Source organism: Acanthochromis polyacanthus, chromosome 5 (assembly GCF_021347895.1).
Source record: "Acanthochromis polyacanthus isolate Apoly-LR-REF ecotype Palm Island chromosome 5, KAUST_Apoly_ChrSc, whole genome shotgun sequence".
NCBI classification, from domain to species: Eukaryota; Metazoa; Chordata; class Actinopteri; family Pomacentridae; genus Acanthochromis; species Acanthochromis polyacanthus.
The window spans coordinates 11,991,470-12,016,116 of record NC_067117.1 but is presented as its reverse complement, the minus strand read 5'-3'; the positions used below and the strand labels follow the sequence as shown (position 1 = coordinate 12,016,116).

Here is a 24,647-nt window from a genome sequence, read left to right as displayed (position 1 = left end):
CAAGACAACGCCACGATAATTTATGCAAAGGTTAAGATTTAATTCATCACATACACCTTGGATCTCATTCAGCTGACTTATTTTGCATTCTGCGGAGCACTCATAGCTTGATAAAACATGCACAGCCTAATCCTATATCTTTAGTGATTGTCACCATAATTTATAATGGGGGGGGGGGGGGGGGATGAGCCTCGTGGAAGAGATAGCCTACTTTTGAATTCGTTTCCCCTCGTCTCAGAAAGACAATCTTGAACGTTGCCAACCAATAATAAAACGAAGGAAAAAAGAAAGAAACCCACTGAGGACAAAGCAAACACACATGGTCTGCTGACCCACAATAACACAATGCAGGAAAACGGAGCCTGAAGGTTCCATTGTCTCCACTCTCCACAGGGCAGCGTTGACTGACAGTTCAGCTGTAAGTAAAGCTGACACAGTATCGCATCGCGGCAAGATTGTTTAAGGGGAAAGAGGATGTGGCAAGTGAAGGACACAGGACATTTATTGATATGGCCAAGTCCTCCAGTGCAGCAGTAGATGTCCTTCAGTCAAAGTGCCTTATTGCGTGGACATTAATCACTATTGTCATGAGGCACAGGAAATAAGCACGCTAGTTTCCCCAACAGCGTTTTTCCTCCCTCGTTTCAAACCCGCCCGGTTGAATCCGGTTTCTGTGTGTGTGTACATGTGTGCATGTTTTGGGTTGGACGTTGCAAGAACAGATGAAATGATTTGGAGTGAAGTGGCTGTGAGTCACTCTAAATGATTAAAATGCTACTGTGACCAGTTTTGAGTATCTTGGCTCAAAGACTGAGTGAACTCACACACACCAAGTAATGAAGTGAGGACTGATTGCTGTGATTAACATAAGCTAAACAAATAAACAGTTTAATCACTATTAATGGGAAATGACTGTAATTAACGCAAAAAAAAAAAGCCCCCCCAAAAAACTGAACAATGTTTTCACAACGTTGAGCTTGCCATCGACTGAAATATTCCACTTCGACATCAATTCCTGCGGTTCTAGGCAGGACAATTCACCTCCAATGTCAATTTTAGCCGGTGAGCTACTGTTGATCGGACACAGGATGCTCCATTCTGCTCACGGCTCTTCCTCTACGCTTTGCCGTGTAAATAAAACACCAGACCTGTATTTTACCAGACTGCTGCGTCTGCAGCAAGATTTTCACTTGAATGTATAAATGCCTGTATTTATTGACGGCCGCAATTAATATTTCATGATGCTTTTCATTTTTCCTTCACATACGTGTGAACGAGGGGAAGGGATGCTGCAGTTTCACTTCTGATGAAAGCAGCTGTGGCAGTGAAAACTGGAGAAATACAGTCACTAAGTATCTCCTGCCTCATTGGTTGTAAATGAGCTCCAAATGTGTCTTCAATATGCTTGTGAAACAAACAAAAATCCCAAAGCAACTGCCAGCCACATTGGAAGTGTTGTTGCTACAGAACAGACTGCTTGATAATGCTCCATTTCTGAAACTTATGTAAATTGTGATGAGACATGGCACAACTGGAGACTGCACTTGGAACCGGTGGACACTGTTGAGGGAATATGGATGAGCCGTAATAAAGCGACCAAGGTGCAACAGTATCTCTCTTGTATTTTATGAATTGCCCTAAAGAAAAATAAAGCAGAGAAATGCAGCGCGTGTAGTTCGGCTACAAAGGGCAGAGCTCATAGATCAGGATCGGGTTCAGAGGTCTGACTGACAATCAAAGCAGACAAGTTATCGTAATTTGTCCTTCATACATTACAGTCTCAGCTTTCCAAAGATAACAGGCACTTCTCAGCAAATGAATGTAATTAAGACAAAACGTAGTAAACACCAGATAGTGGCAAGGTTATAGTATTTACGATTAATTCACTACACTAAAATATTGCTACAAAAGACATGAACCAGAGGCTCCTGCAATGCACATTTAATAAAATGGAATTAAAGTACAAGTGTAGGTGGCAAACATGTACATTTGCCAGTCGTTAGTCGCTTAGCTACTTTAATCCAACATGTGCTAAATGTGCCCTGTGAGGTTTTTGACCACTTGTGGAGTCATCCTTTCACATGCATGTCCCATTGCTTTATGCACAAATACAAAATGCACATGTGCATGAAACCCATCCTGATAAGGACTGGATTCCACGAAACAACAATTAGTGTTTGATCAAAAGCAATGCACCCAAAAAAAAATACCAGGGAAGAAGCAAACAGATGTAGACAATCTAGGATTAAAAATGTCTTTTTCAAAATCTGCTTGGAATTTTTCAGGAGTAAGAAAACACATTCAATGTTTTCAAGTGTGCTCTGGGGAAATAAAAAAATAAAAAAACCACAATTGAATGCAAATAGAATCTTAGTTTGTTCTCTGGGTCACCAACACTAAGACTTCTACTTTCGCATGGGAGAAAGATTACCATTTAAAATTGCACCACCTACAATCACTTATGTGGATTTGGTACATCCTTATGGCTTAAAGAAAAGAGCCACTTGCAATTGAAGTATACTTTTTGACTTGTTAAAAGGTATTTGTAACATCCTCATTTGACAATAACATTCCAAAAAAATGAGTTTGATTGACATGTTCTGGGCACACACTTTTCTTCTCATATTATCATTCAAAAAAAAGTGAAGAGCACTTAAATAGTACCCACCAATACGTTGCACTTGTAGCCTTTTTAATAGGATTTCCTCAAGTGAAAATAGTGCCTCTTAATTTAATTTCATAGCATTTCTGAGGACTTTCTAGTGTCGAGGCACACTTGAACTTTTTGTCTAGCAACCTTTTTCGAAAGATGATGAAAAAATTAAACATAAAATATGCTTTCGAAAAAGCAATTGAATGAATCATAAATTCAGAAAATAACAAGGTTGCAAATGTTTACTTACACTTGGCCTGTTTACACAAGGGAAATCAAGAGTTTTCAAGCTGCATGTTCCATCAGGACACTGCAACATCAGCACTGAAATGGAAAAAAAAAAAAAAAGTATACTCCACTTGCAGAAATCCTATAAAACCCTAAATGATTCCTCAAGTGTTGGTGAAAGTTAGTCTTATTTTCTAGACTTTTCTCACTGCCTGGAATTGCTACTTTTAAATTTTACTTTAAATGTTTGGAGTTTAACTTAATTACCCCATTTATAAACTATGCTGTGGCATAAACAAGACTAACTTACGCTATTAGCAGCTACAAATTCTGGAGGAAACTGTAGAATAATAAATGGTAGCTCATTTCAGAGGCTGTTTCAGGCAAATGAGGCACATTTTTCATGGCTGATCAGTTTGAGGTAAACATACTGAGGTGCTTTTCCCAAACCACAGTGGTGGTCACTGTTTAACCACCATGATATGACATGAAGTGCATAACCAGTCTCAGTTCTCCCAAGCCTGACCACATGGTTTAAACCATCACCGTTCAAATAATGTTAGTGCTAACAACGCTGCATTGATGTTGTAAAGTTTTTCCAGCCTAATTAGAAAGATAGATGAGCTATTCATTAAATTTGAGAGCAATAAGCAAAAGGATGAGCATCACCAGCAAAAGGATAAACAGCAAATTATCTGCACACGAGTGAAAAGTGATTACAGTTGCAATGTTTCCCCATCGGACCATTTAGTGGGTGGCACAGGCAGCTGGTGGAGAGACAACAGCTAACAGTGCGCTGAGCACATCTATGATTGAGACTGAGCATATGTTACTGATGCTATTTTAAAACCAGGAGAGTAGGTTTTGAGATGTTGTGTCAGTGCTGTACATATTGAACCAATTATGCAGAGAAGATATAGAGGACCTTGATGATAATGATGCTGTTGCCAGCATCAGTGATGTCCAGACAGCTGGCATCCTGCTGGCACAGCAGCACATCAGGACCTCATTAATAGCATTAATAACAGGTTTGCTCACAGATATTCTATTTGCAGTGGGCAGTGATGGTGTTATTTGGAAAGTGTCATTCCTACAATATAATTGCATCGAAAATGGCCATTACATTTGTCAAATAAGCCATGACTGCTTGTTTGATTTTTTAAAAATCCTACTTATTAAAGGTCCCTTTGTCCGTGCCACCAATTAGTCCCCAGCTGCATCACAAGGCTTTACGCCTTTATCCTTTTTTGCATGGCTGTATTAACATTACTTAAGTGCTTCAATTAGAATTTCTATAATGAAAGATCAGCAATGTTTCGAAAAATGACAACAGAGCTGCAATTATAACAGCACAACTTCAAAACAAAAGCAGTTGAAATACATTTTTCAGAAGCCCCACAATAGCAATGTTCTTCTTACAGAATTCTGTATACGTTTTGGTGTGTGTGGGGGGGGGAACATGACATTTGTATTCATGTCAAAACACATGCAAAACTGCTTTTACATGTCAGACAAAACCCTCTAAGTTATGATGAAAACTAGGCCAATGTGTAGCTGTCAATGTTATCAAAGGCTGCATGTTTAAATCCGGTATGAGGGCAAAATAGCCTTTCATAACCTATCAAATGTCCTATTTTCATGTTAACTTTAGTATTAGTGTCTATGATGTAAACTGTAATAAAGATTTGTGTCACCCAGCTTAAAACATAGATGAATATAGTTACGTGACAGTGCTCAGTTGGATTTAGCCTCCTCTACCTTCTAGCTGGTCTGCCAGTAAGCCTCTATTGCCTTTCTGCTGGGTGTCAGAGGTCTGGTGAGACATGCCATATGAGAAAAGTCAGCTGTTTGGAGCTTGTAGAGCTACTAGTCAATAAAGCTACAAACTGAGGACATGAGGACGTGGAAGCATGGAACTGGGGGATTTTGGGGCAGGGAAAGGGGGGTGACTCAGAGAGGAACCATTCTCCTGTGTTACATCACTGCTACTTGACTATGGAGGATGATTGGTGCCACAGGGATAAATGTATTAAATATACAACGATCAGCCACAGCATTCGAACCACCTGCTGATTTTGTGCAGGCCCCCCATCATGCCACTAACATACCCCTGATTTTGAAAATGCCTAGTGGTATCAGGCCTCAGGATGTTAGCAGCAGATCCTTTAACTCCTGTAAGTTGTGAGTAGGGCCTCCGTGGATCGGACTTGTTTTTCCAGCAGGGATGCTTGATCCATTATAGATCAGGGGAATTTGGAGGCCAACTCAACACCTTGAACCCTCCATGTTCTTCAAACCATTCCTGAATTATTTCTGCAGTGAAGCAAAGCACATAATCCTGTCGAACTCCCTCTCATTAAGGGATACTGTTGCCATGCAAGGTGTATGTGGTCGGCAATAATGTTGGCGTAGGAGATACATGTCAAAGCAACATCCACATGAATGCCAATACCCAAGATTTCTCCACACAACACTGCTCAGAGAATCACGCTGCCTCTGCTGGCTTAGCTTTCCCCCCATAGTGCATCCTCCTGTCATCTACTCCCCAGACAACTACTACTACTACTACTAATAATAATAATAATAATAATAATAATAATCTGGCCATCCACATGATGCAAAAGATAATGTGATGCTCATCAGACCAGGCAATATTCTTAAATTGATCCATGGTCCAGTTCTGATGGTCATATGCCCATAGAACGTACTTCAATAGTGGACAGATACGTAACGCCATATGCACCAAGCTCTTATTTACTGTGTTCTGACATCTTTCCATCATTCTGTATGATCCAATCATGCCAATCTGTTTTGCTTTCAATCTGATATGAGTAATTTAATATTCAGTATTTGCAGACACTCGGTACTATTTTCCTAGGTAACACACACTTTCGCTATTGCCAGTTAGCTGTAGTATCTAGTTGTGCTCTCACTCTGTGTTTGACAGTGTGGTGACCCGAGAAGATGGGCATTTTCACAGCAGCAAGCAGGCAGCGTAGCCGGTAAAAGGAGCATCGTGATAGGGACTTCTATGAGGTTTACTGACCTCAGACCAGAAAAGCAACATTACAGAAAGCTGGGATAAACTAGGCTAACGTTCCTAAAGCCCAGCGAGACATCCGATTGATATTTTCAGAATTTATCATGCGTCTGTGTGGTATTAATAGGGGGAAAAAAAAAAAAGAACGCATAAGACATTTCATGCCATTGCTGATCAGGTAAACATTCCCACAGTCGGCCTAGCCCCAATCTCAGGATCAGGCTTGAGCTATCCTTAACTTTCAGGTATGCTACAATAGCTCTTCTGTGGAATCAGATTATGCAGGCTAGTTTTCACTCCCCACATGGATCAGTGATCCCAGGTCATCCATGGCCCTGTCACCATATCACCGGTTGCTCTTCCTTGGACAACTTTTTGTAGTGACTAACCACTGCACACCATCAAAACCACACAGAACCTTGGCGATGCTCTGACCCAGTCATCTGGCCATCACAATCTGGCCCAAGATAGCATTGCTCAGGCACTTATGCCCGACCATTTTTCCTGCTTTCAACACAAAGATCATTTCATTGCTGTCAAACACATCTTTCGACAGGAACCAATGAGTATATCAATGTTACCAGTAGACTATGCTACTACACTTCAACTGCTTCTAAGGACAACATAATACGGGGCCGATGAACTACAAGCAACAGCATACGTATGTGTTAACTGTTCAGTGACATAAAACTGCAATTCAGAAATGCTAAAGATACATTTGTGGCTTATAAACATATTGTGATATTAACCCTTTACGCTTCAGTGCGTCGTAGGTGTACCGCCGGCGGTACACCTACTAATTTGCATAGGAATTTCAAGAATGTCCGACGGCTCCAAACGCGATTATACAAACACTATACGCCGATGGAAAGCTTAGATTCTCATGAATCCGCCGGTATAAACCACTTTCAGATGTGATTACCACAGCGGGTGAGAAAAACACATTTGTCCGACAAAAACAAATATTCATCCATCCGTTCTCTATACACGGCTTCAACGCACACAGCGCGACTCACATTTCCGGGTTCATTATTACACACAGAAAAAAAGATTCCACAAAAAACGGCCATAATCCAACCTTTTACATCCAGACAACAAGCCAGTAAACTATTTTATCCAAAACATGTCCTGAAGTCGGTATAAAATCCACGAATCGGTCGTTTTCAAGGAAATGCACCTCGCGATGTGCGTCCAATATTCCCTGTATTTTTCGTCATTTTTTTTTTTAATTTAAAAATAGAATATTAGCGATTTTTTTGTACTGAAAACGGCTGGAATTGACTGAAGCTTAAAGGGATAAATAGTTTGACCACCCAAAATAAACCTTTTGAACCACCTACATTTCTCACCAATTTTTGGGGACACAAAATAATAGTAAAATAATAGAAAATAGCTGTTAAAAATAACTATTGAAAACACAGATTTTCTCTGTCAGTATTGGATTAGGATGCCATATACACATATCTATATATATATATATATATATATATATATATATATATATATATATATATATATACACACACACACACACACATATCTTTACCACATCAATTTAGTCAGGAAAGCACTGCAAAAAAATGGGAGTTTAAGATGTCAGGAAACAGCATAACTCTCAAAAATCTGATCTACAGAATATGATTTAGATATACCTTAGAACAGGTTCAACGACCATGAACACCAGCCTAAGCTCATAGTTACTGAACACTGTATAAAAACGGCAATCGTCAAGGTGACCAGTTTATTTCTGAATAAACTTACACAAGTCATGTCAACCTAGAAGTGGAAGAAAAAGATTCAGATGAAAGCAACAGAGTTCTTTTCTACACGTGTTTTGTCGTCCACTGTGCTTGCTGGCGTCAGATGACCTTTAAGCTACAGAAATACATTATTTTCAAATCTTATTTAAAATCAATAAAAGCATGGTGACTAAGTGTGTTTTGCATAGATTTGTCTTTATCTGAATACAAGTCAAATCTATAGCCAAGAATGACCCTTGGTATAAACAGAAATCTCTGATGTCTTAAGGCCAGTTCATGCTTTTCACATGCATGTTGTAAGGGTGTGTGAGACATACATTTCAAGAGTCCACACAGACATTCTGCAGGCCTGCATGTCGCCCAGAATTTGAAAACGCATCAACTGTCTGACTACACATGCACCAGGAAAGCAAGTGGGGCTTTAAACAAATGAAGAAAGACTGTAAGAAGATTCTTCGTCATCCAAATCTTTACAATTCATCATTAAAGGAGTTTTAATCCAAGTAGTCACTGCTGGACTTTAGAGGTGATTTGATTTGTACACGCTTTCCATCAATGTGCCCAAACATTGTGCTAAGTGCTAATTTCTCCAGATATCCTGTGCTGCAGCCATCCACTGTGTTAAGTACACCACAGGTGCTATATCCTATTAGAAGTGGAAAGTCATAGCCAGCCTTTGAAAAACACGTAGAGGTATATTTTTCTGTGTACAATGAGAACGGCAATGCATAAATAAAGCTATATACTGGTCCACTGCTTGCCTTCCAAGTCTGATAGATCTACATATGCAGATGTAGATCTAAATCTAGTCCAAAACCAAAAACAGAAGGAGCCATTTTGTGGGAGTCACAAAAATAAGCAGAAAGGATAACACATTTTTGAACAACAGCAGTGATGCAGCACATTCAGAAACCCAAGAGTTTTGATTACATGCATTTCACAGAGGTGATAAAACCGCAATGAAAATGTGACCTTATCCATGTACTATAGATGATCAGTGGCATACAGGTCTGGTTGTGAGGGCACCAACACTCAAAATGTTCCCCAGCTGGATGTCATGGGTCACAGATGTGTGTGCAGCACTAATCACCCCCAAATTGGTGGCAGATCGTCCAGAGCTGCATTCGTGCCCAGCGGCGGCACTAATCGCCCCTCATACTGCACATCCATCTGCGAGCCAACAGCGCTAACTATCGCCCTCATCCTCGTCGCTACCTACGCACATGACAGCAAGGAGACTCAGATCATACCTCCACATAAATTAAAACCGCAACTACCGCGAGCCCTGTATTAAAAAAAAAAAAAAATAACTTGGGACACCGTATGAACACAGCGAGCAAAAAACTACAGGCTGAGCAAACGGAGCGACCGGTGGCGTTCTCAAAGTGAAACACTATAAAGTACAATCACAGAGTGCCTGCGGGAATGTTATTGTACATTTCCTCACACTGATAAATTGCCAACGTGTTGTGTGTTGCGGCTAAACGGGAACGGGGTCAAAACGGGAGCCGAAAACACCGGCGGCGGCACCGGTTCAGTGGCAGAGTGTAACGTTAACGCAGGGATAGTTTGCGCCATAGTCCAGCTGCCTAATCAATAACATGCACACAAATCACGGAGGCTAAACGTCTGGACGGGAAACTCGTCTCGGCCCGCTCACAAACCAAGCAGCACGCTATTTCCTGTCAAAATAACCCCACTTGGACAACAAAAACTCGCTTTTACCGTGAAATAGAGAACACAAAAGCAACACTGCACCGTTAGACGCCGAACAGTCGGGCTAAATAACTGATAGCTAACCCGTGTTGCTTCGTACTTACCGGGTTGACAGTCTTTGTGTTCGGGCAAGGTTAAAAACATTAAGGATAAAATCCACCAGTAACTCGGTTCCCGTATCCTCCGCATGTTAGACTACTCATCGAGAGCAACAAGAAGGCAACGGGTGACAAAGTTTGTGTCTTTTCTTCTTCTTCCTTTAGAGAGAGAGAGAGAAAAAAAAATCACACTGTCGAAGCGAAGTTGGCACAGCAGCCTCGGAGCTGGAGCATCAAAGTAAATGGTGGGAGCTACAGTCAGTGGTGCTGCCTTCTTTTCTTTTCCTTTTTCCCCCTCAAAAAGACAAATGTATTCGCCTCCGGTCCGAACACAGGCTGCTTTTAGCTTCGAGGAATAAAACGCTGCGCACACTACGGCTGTGCACGAACACTTCAAAATCTGTTGTTGGACTCCTCCGTGTCTGCAGCGGCTCTCCAGATAGCGACATTCCCGAAGTGTGCAGATCGGTGGGGGGTCAATCGGCGATCAATCGCTGTCTTTTAACTACAGGAGGGCAGAGGAGAGGAGAGGAGAAAAAAAGTGGTCGAATTATATTGATCACACGTGGTCATTATTAAGTGATTATCCGCGGCGTCAGCGAGACGGAGGAGGGAAAAAAGTGGAGCTGGAAACGTCCCATTCTTCCATCCAGGAAGTAGACTAGCGGTCAGGCGTGCAGGGATATGTGGCTGCTGCTGGTCTGATCCCATCCTACCGGACAGGAGGGAGAGGGGGAGGGAGGCTGCACCGGGGCGGGAGGGGAGGCGGTTCTTGGATCCGCTGAATGCAAAACGGACCCAGAGGCTGGTTTCTGGGTAAAGGTGCTGCGATGACTCCAGAAAGCTCGTGTCACATTGTCAAGTCACCACACTCACCCATTCTTTTTTTTTTTTTGTGAAAGCGTCAAACATCAGGAAGACAATCTAAGTCGCGGATTGAAGCTCAGAAATCCGAGTAGTCCTCCAACCCCCAGCCTCAGTGCTTCCTTCCTGCCATCCTACTGTTTTGTTGCTTTCTCCCTGGTCCCATTATTAAAGTGACCCTTCCGTGGCCACACACTGATGCCCCCTTTGCCTCCTGCTGGCAGAACTGTGAATGGAATACTTTAGCAGCAATCATCACATGGAATATCATCGTGTGCAAGTGTGTAGCCTACTGATTGGAGAATTATGCATCCACTGGTGATACTCCCTTAGGTAAATGTGTAGTCAGTGGTGTTCTTGGAGAACTATCCAGCTGGACATTTAATTTGAGGAATCTGATTAAATTTCTCATTTAATTACCCAGTTCTCTACAGGGCCATTGAGGACAGTCACAAGGGCCCTTTGCTTTTAATGTGGGCCATCTGCTTCCTCTCCAAAATGCCTACCTTTTCAAAGCTCCCACTGCCTCGTGGGTATCCTCGCGTGATCCTCCAGGCTGCACTGCCTCCGTGCACACAGCGAAACATCGCCATGCTTGACAATGACTGCATTCTCACTGATCAAGTGCAATTACCCAGAACAGAACTTTACGGATACTTTTTCCCCCCCTAGTTTTGTTTTCTGTCAGATGACACAGCAGGGCAGGCCTTTGATTTATCATGTAGAATCAAAAAATATGTTCCATGCACACTGACCCTTACAGGAAGAAACAGATCATCCCAAAAGAATCTAAAAAGACAAATCAAGGAGCTCATACTGGACCTAATGAATATAAATCAAGACAATCAGGAATCACATTCAGTCTGGACATAATTTGAACTCAAGTGCCACATTTCAGAGATTTCCACCACATCTTATCTATGAAAAGCGATTGCTATGTAGTTCCATTTTCAACTATTTTCACCATCAGTTAATCTTCGAATTTTTGAAGCAAAACTGCCAAACATTCTCTGATGCAGCTTCTCACTTCTGACAGTTTTCACTGTCTTTGGGTTTTGGACAAATGATCCAGACATTTGCGCAATTTTCTGCCATTTTAAACACCAAACAATGAGAAAACGGTTGACAGATTAATCTGTGATGAGAATAATTGTAAGCTACAGCCCTAATGTTATCGTCAAAACGTTATCATTAGCTGCGGATCCTCACTGTCCCCTTTCACTTCTCCTCCAGCAAATTGGTTTCCATGTACTGGGAATACACAACCTCTGAGTCACAAAAAGAAAAAAAAAAAAAAACAGCTCACCAACTGCAATCAGTTCAAATGTAATTAATTGACAGTCTAAAAATTAAAAGGCCGTGATCGCATTTGTGGTCATAATTCAACCGGTAAGTCATAAGGCTCCTCAGAGCCAAAGCTGTGATGTACTTGTTGTCCTTTGCGAAACATTGCCTTGCAGCTGTTTTGAAATCAACCGTGACATGATCCGAGCTTATAGATTTAATTAAAGGGATGTAAGTGGCCCATTGTGTGTGTGTGTGTGTGTCATTCTATTTTCAATAAATAGCACTCAAAAACACAGTCAGACAAAACAGATGGCTGGCACATTCTTTGCGATAAATCGTACCTTGAGAATATTAAAAACAAGATGAGTTCTTCATCAGATGAGTGTTTGTACTTGTAATTTTGCGGGTGCATCTCAACCCCTGTTGAAACTCAATTTTCTCCTGAGCAGCAACACTTATTGGCCTCCCTGCATGCAGTGCACTGTGGGTTTCTAAAACATGTAAACAAGGGAACAGGTAATACAACATAATTAATAATACACCATTAAGGTGCAATCATGGCACCCAACCTGCACATCTGACAAATGCACTCAGGTGATACTGCACTAATTTGGTCAAGTTATGCTTTATATCTTTTTTGCAAACAGATAAAAGCAATCATAGTTATAAAAAAGGAGTCACAGCTATTGTTTCTTCTCTCTTCAAAGCATCATACTGAGCGTCATGCTTGGAAAAAACAACTTCCACTTTTCACACTGTGTCTTTGCAGTTTCTCGCAGTTTCATGAGGGATTTATAATGTGTGTTGTGACATTTGACATTCTAATCTTTTTCACCCTTTGGGATTTTCGACCCTGAAGGCATCCCAACACTTTCTCTGACAGTTAAACTGTGCCACAGATTAAAAAAAGAGAAAAAAAAATGAAAAGAAAAACTGAGATATATTTGTGATTCATGCGAGTCCAGCCATGACACCAGCATTGTCCCACAAGCACCTCCTTCCGCTTTGCCCTTAAGTGGTTTGAGAATCACACTTGTATTATTTTTTCAAAGACATTTCACATGTTGACAGTTGCTACATAATGTACGACCGTGTGCATCAATTATGTACTGCAATTCAGGCTATGACCATATATAATTCATCTGATTCTCAATCTCCTACATTATTTAATCAAAAGCTATTTTTACAATTATTACTCTCCCCAAATTGTTTTATCTTTTGTTGCTCTGTCCTCCAGTTCTCCACATCAGTGTGTCATGTTGCTGCACTGAATCTACTCTGCATTAATGCTTCAGGAGGGTGTCACGAGTGTCTGTCAGCCAGGGCAGCATAACCTTAAAAAGGGTAGCACTCAAAAGCTGCAAAGAGGGGTTCAAAACCTATCCTCAAGCAACCCAATAACGTTTTTTTGGATTCTTTGGAAAATGCTTTGAAACTAAAATGTCAAAAATGAGATGCACTCAGGATCTCGATTAGTGTTACGGATTGTGATCCTCCTGTCAAGCATCTTTCTTTAGTGATTACAGGTGAAAAATTCAAGTCAACTTAACTCATAAGAAGTAGGTTGCAATAGGACTACATAACTCTACATTGTGTAGAAAAACATAGTCATCTTTTGAAGGCTGAGTTATTTTTGAAGGCAGTTTTCAGAGCCAACAATAGGTTCTCAATCAGAAACAAAGCACTGTTGTTTCAATCAACTCCAACCTGCAACATCTACTGACTTTTAATTCAAAGATTTAAAGGCTCCACCTTTCTTTCCGGCATGTTGCAGCCTATTTACTGGAGCCACACGCATTACAGATTACTGCCAACCATTTTTGATGTGTTTTGCTGCTTTCTTGGCAGCCACTGGTTTTATTTAATGTCTGTATGGAATGACGGACAACTTAATCCATTACAATGAACATCATGTCTGATTTTATTTTTGTCAAAGTCACATTACGCCGTGCTGAAACGCATGGAGAGATTTGAAAAGTCTGCCTCTGCGAAGCATTCGTGTGCGGTGGGAAATCAGGAGCCAAACAGGATTGTATTCATGATTTATCCTGATAGAAAGCTGCGAACACAATCAATAAAAAATAGGTCCAGATTGCAAAGAAAAAAAGGAAACATGAATTAGTTACCTTCTCCGCAGCTGGCTAAGCCTTGGATATTGAATATGCTCATGGTTCAGGATTTAAAACAAAGTTGCCCTTGAGAACAGAAGGGTGTTAATAGCAGTAATGCTCCAACAAACAGGATTCCAGGAACTTCTCAAACAGCAAGGTGCTACTCTGCTGAGGTTTGATGTGCTGCTTTTACGCCTTAAACTGATTATTGATCATTTTCTATTTGTCATCTGTGTCCCTAAGTGTAGAGATGTCTCTGGCAGCCAGTGCCAACATGGAATCCGACACTTGGATGAGCGGGTAACAGTTGACGTTGATTCACGGCAAAAAGGGTTTTAGGTTAAAACGTGGCCTGAAAGGGTGAAGTTGGCATATTCTTCCTGTTGGTTTTCTCTGCATGCTCCAGCTTCTCCCTACAGTCCAAAGACATGCACAGTAGATTAATTGTATTCTAAATTGGCCTTCAGCGCGCATGAGCTGTGATGGACTGGCGACCTGTCCGTGGGTTACCTCACCCCTTGACCAAAGCCAGCTGGAACAGTGACCTTCTGCCAGATGAGGCGCATACAGCTGATGGATGGAGTCCGGAAACTTCTTCTGCTTGAAAGCCTCAACTCTCACACACTGTACTGTTAGTTTTTAAATCAGTATAAGATCCCACAGTTGATCCATATGTGCAAATGACTTCATTCATCAAAGTAATACGGTACCCTCGAATGCAAAGAGGCTTTGCCGTGATATAATATGTTGGTGCAGTTGACCCAATTTTGAGGGCTGGAGAATAATTTTCTGTAATGCAGAGATAACGAGTGAAATGTGGAAAGTTTCAGATCTGGGTGGTCAGCGTTAGACAAAGGAAATGTGAGGAAAAGAAAGAAAGATTTGGGAAACGAGGGGGAGAGAGAGAGAGAGAGAGAGAGAGAGCGAGAGAGTTATGGCGTGAATGATTTGAGGCTGTAGTAGTTACTATTTGAAGCCAGTAGAGGGTGTCTGCAAAATTCATGCTGCCATTAATCACTGAAGTTGTTCAAACCACCTAAGACCATCAGCGAAGCTCCTGAAGAATGTAATAGATTCATTTTTCACAAAAGGGCAATGAATCCCAGCGAAGAACTTGTGGATGATTTAGTAGCCAAAAAAGAAAAAAAAATCCAGAATAGTGTGGTATATTGATGCGACAATAATTTACTTGGTGTTCGTTAGGGAGGCCTTGCACAGTGATTGTATAGCTGTTTTGACCAATACACCAGCCCCTGTTCATTACTTTTGTTGGTGTGTGTTCTCAACACAATGCAATTGCGGTCTTTTTCAAACACGGAACACCGAATATTCACCGACAAGCCTCCAGTGATGAAATGAAAACATTTGTTGGTTTCTTTTTCTCTCTTTTACGGATAATTCGTACCAGGATCAGCAAAGCTTGGGGATCAATTTCCATTTCACTTACAACAATTTGCAATTCGCAACTCACAGAGGATTGCTGAATGTTATCACCGCGATACAAAACTGCTGGAGAAAATGCGAGAGGAGGAACAACATGACAGTCTTTGAATTTGCATAAATGTGAACACGGATCTTGTTTAATTGAGTTAATTCAAATGCTCTGTAGGATTGATGCAAAATGGTTGCAGGATATTGAGACACAGAGGAAAATAGCATATTGGTTGAGGTTTGTCATAATAAACATGATATAATTTCTCATCCTGGCTGTTTCCAAATGATGGCTACATTGTCTGTAATATAATCTGGTTGCTGCAGTTCAGTTGTCATTGCAGTGTTTCATCACCAGACCTGCTTTTATTTGCTCCTCGGCTTCTAAAATAGATTAGAAGTTGGCTCATTGTTAAATTAGAGGGTGCTTTTATGTCCTTGTCCTGATTGAAAAGAGCAATGACAATCCTCAAATTCCCCTCATGTCCAAAGTCATTAAAATTAAGATACCTCTGACTTTTGTCAATAATTCAAAAGTTGCTGCGTTTATCTCCCTCCTGGCACTAGCTGGCGTCTTTTTAGGCACAAAAGTGACTGCTCGAGCTGGCAGATGTTTGTACACATGGCCACACAGTGCAGAACAAAATAAGCTGTCAGAGTAATGCGTCCTCAAGAAGGGAAATCAGCTTGTCAGCATCACGGAAGCAAACTGCGTTGTCTGTGTTATACATAACATGATTTGAGCATGATATCGCGCATTAGCATTTCAGCTGCCTAAAGTCTTCTGTGTTAACCATGTGTGCAGAGTGTGAAGATCCTCAGAGCTTTGTGCTTGTACTCTGTATTGTGTAAATTCGCAGCCTCCCACGACACCAGGTATCCCAGCGTCTTCTTGCCGGAACTTATACTTTAAAGAATCTCCATTTACCGGCATAATTATCGATATGAAACGGCAAACTCAAAGCTGACATTGGACAACCTACAGCGAGTTCATTCCATCACTAATTAAACTTGCTGAGGCGGCCAGGGTTAGAATTCGTTACAACACACAAAGACAACGTTACAAGTGCAGATAGCAGCACGTATACTATTGGAGTACATTTTTATGTGTCCTTTTTCCTGCTGAAATTAAATGCAACACTCTCAGTTAGGTGCCTTTACATTCAGTGGACTTCAATTAGCTTCAGAGGGCTGATGAGGTGACCCGACACACTTTTGTTCCTCCTAACTGTTCTTTGGTGTGAGAACTTCAGAGGGTTCTGTGTTCTTCATCTATATTTATATCTTGCCTGGGACATAATTTATCATTTAAATCTTTGGCATAAGAAATATCACATATATATATATTTCAAATATACATTTCTGGAACATGTATCTCAGGAATATGTCTAGTGTCTCCTTTGGGAGTGAAGCATTATGTCGCTCCTCTGGAAAGATTGCTCTACTCTGCTGCTGCCTATGTTGCTAGTCGGTATTTTTGGTGTTGACCAGATCACAAAATCATGGTTTGCCAAAACATTTGAAGGGGGATTCAATTTCGCACATCAAAGTCTGTTTACAGGGGAGCACCACTGCAGACGTGGAAGAAGTTGTAAAAAGCCTTTTGTAGCTTCAGTGGGAGCTGCATGAAATGTGGCAAATTGAGTGACATCACCTGAATGAGTGTTGTGAGGTTAGCAGACCTCTACAGCCCGCGTGTCTTCTTGAGGCTAGTGGCTCAAGGCTACATTAGGCGCTACTAAGCAGAATCTCAAATTGAACCGTCTGTGGTTGAGTTTCGTAGCGGATAATGTAGGCACCCGCTTTTGGCTAAGGAAAAATGCTTGGAATAAAAGTGACAATATCTCTGGCTCTGTCCCTCATGAGGCCAACGTTATAGGAGTGCGGTGCTAAATCGGAGGAGTGCTCTCAAAAAAAGAGAGAATTTCTTGTCCCAGGCTGCATGATGTGAATCTTCTCTAATTTATGAAACAGAAATTGTGAACACCAGACGAGGGACATAAATTTTCCAGGAGGGGGTATAGCTTGTGTACTCAGAGAAAATATGTTCAGTTGCATATTCTTTGGAGAGAAGACGCTACATTTGTGGAGTTTTACCCTAAAGAACCAGGATATTTTTCTTTCAGCAAAGACGAAAATTATAGAGAAAATTAGAGATGAACACAGTATAGGACACAATCACAGATCAAAGTGCTGTAACATTAATAATATCTGTGAAAGTATGCAGCCGTATGCATAACCTATTATGAGATGTAATTTATGCAAAACTGAGGGATGAATATTTTACTAGCCTGATTTTTTTTTTTTAATCTCCAGTGCAAGTGTGAAAAATCACTAGCCAGCGTCTGAACACAGCATCGGGGAAAACTCAGCCAAATAGTGCTGCTGGGCAGGTGCCTGGAGTTCCATTTCAGCAAAGCAATTATGAAAATTGAAGTTATGCAGATGAACAAAAGGATTGCTATTGGGAAATGTGTCATTGTCCTTCATTCATGTCACACGGCGTTGAAAAAAGAGAAGCATAACAGAATTTATTTGGTAGAAAACGACAACTCTGTTTTGGTTTGGAACAAAGACAAGTAGAAAGTGTGTTGTGTGCATGGTTTTTCACTGATGCAGTTAGCTTAAAAGAGAAGAATAATAGATTCCGGGCAGTGGCCATGCTGGGCAGTGCTCTACAAATAACCCAGCAGCAAGGTCAAACTGCTTACAGCACTTTATTAGTCTGAATTAGGTTTCTTTACTCTCAAAAGACCCTGCAGTAGGCTACTGTCCTTGCACATAAAATAAATAATATTGATATATTTCCCGAGCATCATTGTGAGCAAGTGAGTTTCATTTTTTATTGTTGGCAGTGGAACATAACAGACTCACCTTGCTTATGTTACTTTCGTAGCCAGATCAGTTTTAAGTTTAAGGATATTGTTTGTCAGAGAGACCTGGTCAAGACAGCTTTCACGCGTTTAGGGAAATATTAAATGTACTGCTGCTGCTATTGTATTGATGTTGCCTCTATTTACCCCGTTTCAATGCTGTTTCTGCTGCATATACCATGTTTTTTTGCCCTCAGTGGCGGTTGAGGCATGCTGCGTACAAACAAACGTACATACAGTACATAATCAGAAATGCGGAAAATGAAAGAACAGAGACAAATGTCAGCCTTCACAGTTCACTTGAATCCACAAGACAGAAATGATATTTTTAATGTCTTTTCCCACTGTGAATAAACACATTTTATACGAAACCGACAACTGCGCCTGAACTTTTGTGTATCTTCTTGATGCTGAAGGTGTCTATTCATTATGCTGTTTTCTGATTAATTCTTCCTTACAAATGATGACCTGTGAAGCAATCTTTCAGTTCTCTCGGTGCAATTTGTCACCTGGATTCAAGGCAAAATGCAGTTATTTTGCTCCACATAGGCGAAAGATAACACAATAAGTGTGAGACCTGTGCATATTGTGTTATTTCTACATATAGGATATGTGAAATTACACATTGGCGGGAAAAAAAAGCTATCAACTTTACCATCAATGCACCCTCATATGTCCTCCTTATGCACCTTAAGCTATATCTTATACTGTATTTCTGTGGTAGTCTGGTTTTAAAGATTTATATGTACCTTTATGCAATACATCTTTAACTTTTAGCATTTTCTGCAGTGCTTACATATGTAAGTACAACAGACCAGGGTTTATTATATCTGCTAGACATCCGTTATATATACAGTACAGTGTAAACTAGTGTGTGTGACAATAAAGCATCATTTTCCATGAGCTTTCATCCTTCCAATGCGATGCCGAGAGCGACTATCCAGACACCTTAATTTGTTTGTTTTGCAATGAGAGCTTTGCAGACGAGCTCCATTCAGTCTCCCCACCTGAATCATTGCTGGATTGATGCATGCTGAAGATCATTTTCTGAGCTACTCGTCTGTGTAGTGGCTCACATCCAGCACATGCTTTGTTTTAGGTCCCAGGCACCAAAAAAAAAAAAAAAAAAAGATGGATCCAAATCCAAAAGTAGACAAATAGAAGCGTTCCCCACCTGAAAGCCAAGATTTTTGCCTCGATCAGATTAAACTACATTATCAAATGTACAGAGTGGACTGAAAATAAATCAAGCTTTATTGTGTGGAGGAGACAGATACATGTCCCGAGGGAGAGCAGCCAGCTCAAGACATGCGCAAGAATTTCATATTTAAAAGGAAGAACAATAAAGTGCTGCAGTTTTCAATAGCAATAAGTGAGGCATTTTCTCGAAATTATGTTGACCAGATTTCTCGCATTTCTAAACTTAGCGCTCAGGAAACATCCTGCATATAAATATGTCAAGAAAGATTAGGAAGACAGACACATTTATCTATTTAAACTCATTTCATAGCAGATATTCCCAGATTGTCTTCTGCATACTGCTGCAACAATAACGCCTTACTCTGCAGATATATGATCCAGGCCTGCATGCAGAGCATAGATTCAATATAAACATGCGATGGCAGGCCTGACAGTCGAAAAAACAATACACTCCTGGCACTCTCCAAGCCTTTGTTTTATCAACCAGCCTCCTCCTCCAGTGATTGTGAAGTCTATAATAAAAATGCATCAGACGCATCGCCCTGTCCTCAGCAAAGCATCACTCAGGGGACGGCATGTAGACCTTTATGAGAGCTAATGACCCACGGCTTTTAGAGTCCCACAACCATCAGCATAATTAGGTTCAATGTCTGCACTCAACCTTTCGTTTACGTGCCCTTGAAAGTAAAAATAAAATAAATTGGTGAGTGATCCTGACAAATGAACAAAAGAATCCGACTTAGATTGCAGGGATTTTATATTTAAGGTGATGCTGCCAACAACATGCCCTCCACCCTGGAATATGGACGCCTGCTCCCCTTTTCACTACAATTACATTTTGGATCAAACTTGACTTTGACACCTCCTATTTTAGTATTTATATGCAGCGTGAAGCCACTTAATACATTTCTAATCACAATACCGGTATACTCTGATCAGCCACAACATCATGACCACTGTCAGGCAAAGTGAATCAACTCGTTATAATGCGATGTTCTGCTGGGAAGCCTCGGGTCCTGACATTCATGTGGATGTTTGACATGTACCACCCACCTGAACATTGTAGGTCAAGCAACCTCTCAACCCCCCATGGCAACAGCAGTCCTTAATGCCAGTTGCAGCCCTCAGCAGGACCAAATCCCAGATCAAAATCTTACTGAGCATCTGTGGGATGTACCAGGATAAGCCTGATCTAGGTAGGTCCCACCCTGCAACCCACAGGACCCACAGAATTCACTGCCACCATCCTGGTCCTGCGTCCATGCCCCACTGGGTCAGAGGGGGTTTTAGCAGCAGAAAGGGGACCAACACGATATTAGGCAGGTGGCCATAACGTTATGCCAGATCGCTGTATAATGTATTTGTATTGTAATCAGATTTAAGTGCAGTTTTAAGTGATTATGAACGTATTACTAAAGAGTTAGAATTTCAACCTCTAAGCATCCATAAGCTGCCCATAAATAGTTGATGAAAGTGAACCAAACAAATCAAAAGACTATGCATTTAAAAAAAAAACAACATACATTAGTAAGATACAGGGATGTTTGACATTCTCATGAAGAATATGAAGTCCCTCCTGGAGCTAGCAGGCACATATTGAGGCTTTCATCAGCAGATGGTTTGCTAAGTTGTCATGGAGAGTGAAGAACATGTCATTATAAATAGAAACGGATTAATAAGGCCTCGATTAATGGTGTAAACTTTTCTGATCATTAATCTTGCAATACTTACGAAATTTTAAATCTTCGCTCTACAATTGTTTACATGTGGAGAAGGACTTCTTAATATTTCAAATGTGTTTTATCAAACTGTCAGTAATCTTTCATCTGTTCCCACATGAGTGGTAGATACTTGAAAAGAAGACCCTAACTGTTGAGAAATCCATTAATAGCAGCTACATTAGTGTGAGATAAGCTTACTGCATATGATACCTTACAGCAATAGAGACGACTAGAGTCACGATCAAAAGGAATGATTATTTACATTAGAGAAGAAATAATTGAGGTTTTACAGTACATGCTCATTAACCAGCTGATGACAAAACACGGCACAAAACCAATGTAGTTCATGACACTCATCAGTGTGTGCATGTAAGTCTATCAGAGAAAATATGCACATTATGATGAGCATTTACTGTGAAAATTGCAATCTTCATATCAATTAACAGTCCTTTGATGTTATACTGACACTCTGCTTGCACGGTGTACCTGTGTATTAGTGCAGAGGCTGTTATTCTAAGTGCACGGAGGCACTTAGAATAACTCTCTGTAATCTAAATTCATAGGTAACATAATGAATTATGGATGCGATCCCTCATGACTAGTTAGATCTCCACCCCACAACAAGATGCACATGTAACAACAATTAGCCCCTCATATTGATGGGGGAGTTGCAAAGTGTTTGGAAATGTACCAGTACGTAATGATTATTCTCTCATTTGTTTCTCTTACTTCCTTTTTTAAAATTACTTTTTCATCTGACATTTTGCTCTAAAAGTGTAATTAAAAAAGTGGAAAGATGTAGCTTTGGAATAATACCCGTTTTAAATTCACTTTAACTTTTATCGATTTTAATCAAGTGCTAATTATTCTTGATTTCTTGATATTGGTGAATTATCTGCATTTTCTGCCTTGTTTCAAGATGCTAACCCCTGTTTAAAGTGCACTGAAAACAATTAGACCTCTTCCACAAACAAGGTTTTTCACTTATCTAAGACAAGAAAGCTTTTACATGAACAAATGAGACATGATTATTTCAGATCAGCCTTTGGAATGCACTGTTCGGTATGGCAGAGTTGGGATGACATGCAGAAAAAAACAACTATCAATTAGAAGACAGATGTTACACTAAATTGACATACTGAGCTGCAGCAGTATAAACTAATTTTTAGAGTAAAGATACATGATTTTCTTAAGCAAATCCACATTGATTTACTATAATGTGACTAAATGTTTGGTGCAATCTCAGCCAGCACAGTATTTTGATGGGAAAAAGTGAGTATCCACAACATCATGTGTAGAAAATTAAGCGTTGCTTTCTTTATCTCAAGCACTCCATCAAATCCATAAGAACCGGCGCATGTCAGATATGAAAGGAATCCTGCTGCCTGCAATGGACGGAGATTGCTGATTGTCTGTACAGTAATTCCTGTTCTCTTTCCAAACATCTTCTCATTAGTTTTGAATTGTGAAGATAAGTGTTTTCCCCACAGCTCTCTCCTGTCAAATTAACTCACTGAGTTTATGGGTGGTGACATCACTTCAGCACTTTGCAGTGACTTCAAAGCTGGACTCAGACGTTGACAGAAAACTATAGTACTCTAACGAAGCCAGAATTGAAGGGAATTCACTGCCCAAACAGTAATGACAGCAATGCTTAGGTGGCTTTTGAGAAGCAACAAACACTGGAAACAAACATCTAGACAGGTCTTCCACTATACCTGTACAATTTACAACTGTTTAATTGCCTCACAGCAATTCTTCATTTTCAGATCAGGATTCTGCCGTGAATTATAATGACAATCACACTTACGTTCAAACATAATAATATGCACTGTGAAGTAACACCACCTCTGCTTTTAATGATTAACTTGCTATTGGGACTGACAAAAATAATGGAGAGGTTTAATCTACTTCTGCTTTCTATGTATACCGACGCATCAGATCATAAGAAGTTGGACAGTTACACTTTAGTTGTTCTTTAGGCTCTGCGATTTAGCAAGTTTAATTTGAAATAATGTAATGGATATGACAATAAAGTGCCAAGCTTAGGTGTAATTGGATTTGGTTCACATAAGTCCTCAGAGTTTAGAGCTTCAAAAGTAATTGGACAGGTACAAAGTGAAACAAGATCATCCAACTTAATATTTTGTGAAAAATTCTTTGATATTAAAACATCTGACCCAAAGACATCAGCAGACACTTGGTTTCTTTCCTCACGATGCCCAACCAGGCCTTCGCTATCTGTTGTAGTGTCTCTTTGTCTGTAGTTTGCTCCTCATCAAGAAGACTGCAACATTAAGATCAAGTGACTGATGAGAATATCCCACCTCTGCACCCTGAAAAGCTCTTCGGTTGTTTTTGCTGAATGCTTGGGGTAACTGTCTTGCCGGATGATGAAATGTTGTCCAATAAATTTTAATGCATTCGGCTGAATCTGAGCGTACACGACGCTCCTGTGTACCTCTGCGTTCATCCTGGTGCTTCAGTCAACTGTGAAATGATCATGAGATGGTTTGCTGTGGGTCTTCCTCCTTTTATCTCCACTGCCTCTTTTCATCATTTGATAGAGGCTGATTTGTTTCATCAGTCCATAGAACTATGCTCCACTACTCATCTAGTGCCTTTTTGCATATATTTTGCAAACTGCAACATGGCCTCTCGGCATTTTTTTCTTGATGCTGATCTGGGGTTTCACATCTTGTGGTGAATCCTCTGAGGTTCTGGTGATGAAGTTTCCTCTTGATCACTGACGAGGAAACATGTACGCCTACATTCTGGGGAGCATTCTCGACTGGCTGCGCAGTCGTAAAGGGTTTTTTGTTCGCCATGCAAATGATTGTGTGGTCATCCAAAAGATTTGTGCCTGTTGTTTTTTCGGTGCCATGTACTTTTAAAAAAATGTTCTCAAAACCAACCACTTTTATTATCTCTTTGAGTGGCAGTGGGCTGTTTGGTGTTCACTGCCAGTTGGCATACGAAGTTGGCCAAATGCTGCTACACACGACCATGTAAGGGTCTCTTAGTAAATTGATAAGCCTCATTCACAGCCAGGGAGCCAAGAAAGAAAGAAGAAAAGTGAAAATGTGAGCCTAACAATATGAGCCTACTATTTTATGTAACACCCCAGCAGCAATGCCATTTAACAGGAGATTTACTTCAGAAAAAATAACCTTAGTAGCTCGAAACACGGATCTAACAGCTGCTTCTGCCAAGGTGGAGTTCTTCAGTCATCGGCCTATACCGCTTTCAGATAAGTAATTCCCAGGATGTCTCTCTGTAGCTTAGAGCTAGAATGATGCAAAGGTTATTGGACTTTCATCGTGCCTGACGTGACGTGACTGCACGAAACCATTTACTGTAGTAGTAAGAAGGTCAAATGGTACCTCCATACATTACTATCAGTCAATCTGTAAACAGCTATAATCCATTCCCTTCCATCTACGGAGTTTGGAGAGGATGGTTTTACTCTGAAGCACTGCAGAAGTGACAACTGCTGCTGCCAATGTCTCAGTAATCACATCTCCTCCTCCAAATTTGTCCTCCAACCTTTCACTTTCTTTTCTCAGCACAAATGAGTGCACACACACAGGAAGTGCAGGGATCTGTTCGTGCTTTTCGAGCTCCATTTTTGCACTGCTAAAGGAGAAGAAAGAAGTCGTACTTCA

General features: G+C 40.6%; 1 protein-coding gene across 1 annotated transcript in view; it reads right to left on the bottom strand.

Annotated features, from left to right (window-relative positions):
- ca16b (carbonic anhydrase XVI b) overlaps positions 1–10,223 on the bottom strand; it is a 106,138-nt gene extending 95,915 nt beyond the window's left edge. The window contains exon 1 of the mRNA XM_022189272.2: positions 9,502–10,223. Within this exon, the coding sequence (XP_022044964.1) occupies positions 9,502–9,586 (85 nt within the window). The 5' untranslated portion in view covers positions 9,587–10,223. The remainder of the gene's footprint in view (positions 1–9,501) is intronic.
- Positions 10,224–24,647: the final 14,424 nt, after the last annotated feature.